Source organism: Calidris pugnax, unplaced genomic scaffold (genome assembly GCF_001431845.1).
Source record: "Calidris pugnax isolate Ruff unplaced genomic scaffold, ASM143184v1 scaffold40, whole genome shotgun sequence".
Lineage (NCBI taxonomy): Eukaryota > Metazoa > Chordata > Aves > Charadriiformes > Scolopacidae > Calidris > Calidris pugnax.
In genome coordinates, this window is record NW_015090796.1 from 3,399,763 (window position 1) to 3,406,569 (window position 6,807).

Below are 6,807 nucleotides of genomic sequence, written 5' to 3' on the forward strand. Positions count from 1 at the left end.
GGGTTTAATATTTTTCCTAGAACTTTTTTTTTTTTTTTTTTTTTTTTTTTTAAAAAGGGAGAAAAAAAAAAAAAAAAAAAAAAAAAAAAAAAAAAAAATAATCTTAAGGGATAGCTGTAATTGGATGGCCAGCTCTCTAATCTGCAGGGCACAGCCAAACAGCTCTGGCCAGCCAGAGCAGAGACGTGGGTGGCACAAGGTCAGGGTGCCTCTGTTGCCTGACACAGCAGATCATGTGTCCAGCTTTCAACACACTCCCTCTAAGTCCTTGAAGACTTACCAGCACTATCAGCTGCCAAGAACAAAATTAAAATCTGCGATTTTCCTCCCTCTGAAGGTGCTACAAGGCTGGTTTAAAGAATTTTTTGATGGGTTTAGGCTCTTGAAGCTTGTAAGGTTTTTAAATGGCAAATTAAGGGGTGATTCGTTTGCATTTCAGGTATTTGCATATTTGAAATGCTGTCAGGTAATTCTGAAAAAGTTTTCTCTCTGTTCACAAAGGCAAGAAATTAGTTCCTTTAAAACCAAGTAAATTAAATATGGAATTTTCATGTATTTGAGTGCCACAGAAGTCATAAATTTTAGAGAAATTCAGGCAACTGCCACCAAAGAAGACCCCAACCAATAAACCCACAACTAACCAAGAAAACCTGAGTTGGGCTTTCTGAGATCTTAATGAGAATCAAGTACTGCAAATTCTCACACCCTCTGTCAGAGAGGTCCATTATTTGGGGCTTCTTTGAAATGGATTCTTGCAAAGCAAAGTGGCTCAGGAGAGGATCCTGCCTTAAAGTATGAAAACAGTATATGGAAAAGGGATCACCAAACACCATCATCCCCCACCCCCCAAAAAAAAGAAAACAGAAACAAACCACAAAGAACCCAAAGACTGGTGTGCATCTAAAGTTCTTGTATATGCTACCTATCCCTGAGTAGAACTTTGTTTCTTTTAAGTCCCTCAACGCTAAGATGGAAACTTCTAAAAAACTAATTTACTGTGTTGGTGCCTTTAACGTGATTTGGGATCATTCTGGTTGCTAAAGCAACATAAGCTGAAATTAAAGCTTTCCTTTTTGCATTCCACACCTTCTAATTTTTCTCCATGCAATGAAGTCATCATAATCATGTACCTTTGATCTTGCAGTCATCTGTGACACTAGATTAAGATATCACAAGTGAACAATTACGACTTCACAGAGTGAAAGCAAAAGAAAATTAAGCCTCATAAAGCAGGGTTTTGTTTTAAACAGAAAAAAAATGAAAAAAAAGTCTTTCTAGCTGCATTAAAGGAAGATGGAATCATTATCTGAAAAATCATATTTAAAAGCCTTGGTAACTCTTTTGAAACTCTTCTTTTGACTCTTGGAGGAGGGGGCAAGAATAAATATTTTAACCACCAACTACAAAATATTTGAACTAAATATAGAGTAACTGTACTTGAAGGCTGTTGTGCTTCTGTACTATTCTCGTCTTTGTTTCCCTTTTTGCTTGTACAGGCTGTTCCACCACCAAACTTCGAGATGCCAGTTTCTATCCCAGTGTCCAACCACAACAGTTTGGTATACAGTAACCCAGTCAGCTCGCTGGGGAACCCCAACCTTTTGCCGCTGGCTCATCCTTCTTTGCAAAGAAATAGCATGTCTCCTGGAGTGACACATCGGCCTCCGAGTGCAGGTAACACAGGTAGGCTCTCTTCAGTCCCATCCCTTTAAATGCTCTTTTATCAGCTGCCTTGTGTGCCTTTAGGTCACTTTAAACTGTACTCTGAGAAACGAGAGCTTTGTTTTTACCAGTCATAACAATTTGTCCAAAACTGCTGTGTTGAAAAATCAAAAGAAGAGCCAAAGGGGTTTCTATGCCCAATTTAGAAAATGAAAAAAAAAAGAAGTTCTAGAAAAAGCTGGATATTGACTGAGATTAAAGGAAATCAATAAAGGATAAAAGGGCAGACAATTTGCTGTTTCATAAAAAGGCATCTTGTCTACTTAATTCAAGCAAGAACTCACTATACCATAAAGCTTAAGGGGGCAGGGGAGAAAATGTAGCCAATGCAAACAAGTTGAAGCAAGTAAAATAGGACACTCGTTGCTTAAGTCATCAGTCTAGAGGCCAGACTCAGAATTTACTATTATTTATGCATTCACAGGTTCCTTGATGGGTAAATTGTAGCTGAGCTCTGTACTTGAGTGCCCTGTTTAGCAAGAGGCTGTGCTTTGCTCTGGTGGCGATGAGGGCTCACCTCTGAATAGGATAAATGGGGATTAAGCTCATTCAATCTGTCTGACTGGAGCAGCATCAAGATCCTTAAGGATACCAGGTTCAAAGAACCATTTGAGGTCCCCGAGTGCAAAGAGAAGTTTTAAAAATCCTTACAGCGAATGTCTGTGAAAGGCTGAGCAAAATAAAATGAAAAAGCCTTTGCTTTTCTGACTAATGCTGAACTAAATATAGTTTTCAAATGAAGGACTGCTATACATAACTTTCAGATATAATTTATTTTTCATATGCTGTGGAAGTATGAAAATAAAGTAATGAAATGTTGTGGACTACATATTTTGTTTGTCCTTGAAAGGCAAGTGTCTTGTACGGGTAACATTAAAGATTACCATTTTATGATTATGGGTCTGATCTGATGCCTGTTGAAGTCAGACGAAAACAGTGGTGGGTATTGGAGCTGGCCGTTTGAAGTTAGAGAAAATGTTTTGAATGTTTGCCTGTTATAATTTATTGTGCTCATTTGTAGTATTTCATTTCAACCCCCTAGGTGGCCTGATGGGTGGGGACCTCACAACCGGTGCAGGCACCAGTGCAGGTAAAGAGAAAAGAATTTATATTTATTTTTTCTAAGTGAACAAAGGACTTCCTTCAAAGGCTGAGTCCTAAAATAGCTCCATCCTGGAGGTGGGATGTTAGAAAGTGATCGGCATGGGTTTATTTCCCCCAGCTGGGGGGTGGGGAGTTGATATTTGTGCTGCTCTTATGGGTAGGAAGAGGCTCGTTTCCAGCCATGCCGAAAATCTTGCACCTCAACAAATTCCATGGCTACAAATGTCTGTTTTCCTTCACATTAGCCTTTCTGTAAAAACTTTTGGGTCCCTTGCGTAGCCCTGTTCAGTCAAAACTCCTACTGAGGCCGGTGTCAGAAACACGGATCATTTTCAAGTCAGAGGGAGTTTTTCCATTGACATAGTGAACTGGGGTTTCGTTCTTTGAATTTTAGCTTGGGTAGAGATTTCGATACCGAGTCTTTCATTAGACTTCAATCTACTGAGCACAGATTTGATTTCAAGCCCCTGCTTTAAGACCATTGCTAGTCAGCAGAATCTGTTAGCATTTACTTAAATAATCAGTAATTAACTTAAGCTTAGTTTTATGTATTTACTTAAGTGCTTTGGTACACAACAGGGAAAGGATTTTCAAAATACCCACGCAGGGAAAAAGATTAGCCCTTTTAGTCCTGCTCCTGTACAACTAATGAGAGCCGTGCTCTCTCGCTAAGGTCTGTGTTATCAAAGCAATGTTGTCAGAGTAGTCCCCTTTGCTCAGTGAACTCGGTGGTTTGTTAGCAATGTCAGCAATGTTGCATTATTACAAATACGGATTACAAAAGACAATGGCAAGATTACTGTTTCAGTTTGAGAAGTAAACACATGTGTTCGAAGAAAATAAGCCGAGTGGTTAAAACATGGAGCACATCCAATTTCACTGGGTTAACTGCTCTCTGAAAGAGCTGTGTGGAAAAAATAGTTGGAAGATCCATTTTGTGCACTGTAAACCAAGTCTGATATACATGCTGATTCTGACATTGTCTCATAAAATAAGTTATAAAGAAATTCTGCATTATAGCGATCTTCTCTCTCTTGGCTCTTCGCAGCCCTGCAGTAGACCACCCCCCTTTTATCTTCACACATAGATGAGTCACAGATGTTTGTGTGATGGGTTTGTAGTAAAATTGAAGCTGCACAGCATTGTATCAGAAAGGCACTTTAAAGGCATGCTGACGCTGCAAGGGGTCATTTTGTATTAATTTAGGAGCGGGGAAGGCAGAGCATGGGAACTTCGCTATTAGTCTCTTTTGTTCTCAAAAAAAAAAAAAAGAAAGCATGATAGAAAATTACAGTTTTGTTAATTATCTTTTGTTAGCCCGCGAAACACAGCTACAGAAAGATTCATTCTGGCCATGTTCGCGTTTCAGCTCACTTTGACCTCATGCATGGTAGAAACTTCAGGAACGGCAGCGGAGGGACTCGGGCAGGAAATTGATTGCCCTATTAAGGGGCTCCCTCTTCTGGCTCATTAAGAAATGTCATTGCCTCGTTTACCGGTTTCCCTCATCCTTTAAAAAGACGCTGGAAAGCAGTTAGTAAAGAAGGCAACGTTTTCTTTTAAAAAGGCACACATACTGAAATAAAAGTTCCTCTACACATGCGTTTGGCTTAATAATCCTTGTGCTTAATAAAATCTGTTTATCAATATGCCAGCTGAAAATTTATATTCTTTCTAAATACTTTTTTTTTTTTTCCCTTGGAAATATATTAAAAGCATATATAAGCGTAGGAAGAGGAACAGCTTGATTATTTACTCACAAATTATGAATTTGTATTTCCTGGGCGCAGCGTTATGCATTAAGCTCTCAAGCAATGTTAACTTTGGAGTAGGCAATTGATTTGAGGGACATATATATGAGGGGCATTGCTAGGAATGCATTATAAATATTTAATCGTATGAATAGTCTTTGTTCTTTATCTGGCAATAAGAGCTTTAAACACCATTAAAGAAGTGTTTTCTAAATGTCTTAAATGCAGAGCAGTAGGAAGAATTTGATACAGGGCTGAAGGAAGATGAAAAGGTCACCATAAGGTTGAATCTTCTGTCTTAGTTGCATCATTCCACAATGGCACTATTTTGGACAGTCCTCTTTCTTTAGGGTGCAGAAGAATAAACATCAAAAGTTCTCTTTGTTCATCATTCTTCACAAGAAACAGAGACCTCTGTGTTTTTTTCCTATTTGGCATCTTAGAAGCTGGTAGCATGATCATGTGGTTTAATCTGTTGGGGTTCATATTTCTGGCCAAATTAGAACATTATGAATTTGCATTTTTTCTGCAGTGTCCAAAAATAGCATATATTCAAAATAACATACTCTAAGAAGAAGAAGAAGAGTCTAAAGAGCTTCATTTCTGCTATTATGAAGTGAAACTACTTTTGATTGCTAACACCAGGCCTCAGTTTCTGCACTACTTTAACAAATTACATTATAACAAATTACATTTTAACTGCAATATCAGAAATGGGAAAAGATTAGTTAAGCCTGTGTTTTGAAAAGTATGTTATTTTGTTGGTTTGGATTATTTCAAGTAATAACCCTGAAATCATCCACAATTTACCTTGGGAGTCAACCCAAGACATAAATAGAACTTTAAAAAGCTGACTATTTCTTTATTACCCTACACAACTAAATACCATTGGTGATATTTTTAAGTTAAACCAAGGTTATCTCAGGTTTGTTAAAGTAAATTTGTTCTTAGCCAAACACTGATTGAATAGTTTCTATCATGTGATTGTAGCAACTGCCAACAAAATCGGAATGAACTTCACATTTAGTATAGTTGCTAAATTATAAATACAGCAATGTCTTTGGCACTATTCTCTCAAACCAGAGGCTTTTGATTGAAAGAGAGAACAAGAACTTCTTAGTCCTAAATTGGGATGGTCTAAAACCACACTAGCTTACCCCATAACAACTATGAAGACTAAGTGACATGTTACCTTTTTACATAATAGACTATGTGAAGTTCTTTTAATTTTTAGGTGCCATAGTCTTTAACAAAACCACTGAACAGTAACTTGACCAAAAATAATAATGTCTACAAAGTTTTAGTACAGCAAGTTATCTGAACTCAAGTTTTGTTCAGTGGTTCAATATTTATGTTGAAAGCCTGATAAAAGATTAAAATTTCAAAAATATTTCTATAGTTTTAAAATCAGAATGCAAGAGTATCGCATCTGTACTTTGAACTTTTGATTTTCAAACTGAGTTACAATTTTAGATTTAGTTATATTTTTCATTTTTATATGGTTTTCAGGTTACGATATTTTGTATTTTATAATTAAATTTTCTTTTGAATGGAATAGACCCATTTAAATCAACAGAATTTCTTTGCATTTTAAACCACTAAATAATAAAGTTGAAGAAAAAATTAAATCTCAGGTTTTAAGTCCAGGATGGGTATGATAAAGAATATACCTGTTTTAATTGTTTATTCATTTCTGGGAATTTATTTATTTCACTATTTGATTTTTGTACTGTGTCCATCAAAACATTAACATTAAACTAATAGAGGAAGTTATTCAACAGTGCGTGGTACTCTATAAATGCTGCCAGAGGGGCCAAGTGCTTTTCTTTTTACATCCAGCATTCTCAAACTACATTTAAATCTCTTCTTTAAAATCACTGCAAACTGAAAAGATCAGTTAGTCCATTTTGAAAAATTCATCCCATGTCTTTTTAATAACTGAATCCCATATTTACCTATAAATCAGCAGCTAGTCATTTTCTTCTGGAAATTAACCACGAGCTAACAGTTGCCTTCTCATCTTCTGAGGGATGAGGTCCTGGATCTGCCAGCCAGTATCGTAATTTCCTAGTGCTTTCCTACTCCTTTTTCTGTTCTTGGTCATGTACTGACTGTGGGTGAACGTATTATATATTCTACTAGAATTTCAAGCCACACGGGAATATATGTAATAGTGGGGGGGGGGGGGATAATTTAAAAACCCTGAGGGCAGAGGGAATCTGGATTGTAT

The 6,807-nt window shown here is 36.9% G+C and overlaps 1 protein-coding gene across 7 annotated transcripts in view; it reads left to right on the top strand.

The window, feature by feature from the left end:
• The window catches only part of MEF2C (myocyte enhancer factor 2C), a 123,493-nt gene that overhangs the window by 95,120 nt on the left and 21,566 nt on the right, over positions 1-6,807 (top strand). For all 7 annotated transcript variants that reach the window (XM_014936857.1, XM_014936851.1, XM_014936855.1 and 4 more), the window contains 2 exons: positions 1,497-1,683; positions 2,765-2,812. In XM_014936857.1, coding sequence (XP_014792343.1) covers positions 1,497-1,683; positions 2,765-2,812 — 235 coding nt within the window. The remainder of the gene's footprint in view (positions 1-1,496; positions 1,684-2,764; positions 2,813-6,807) is intronic.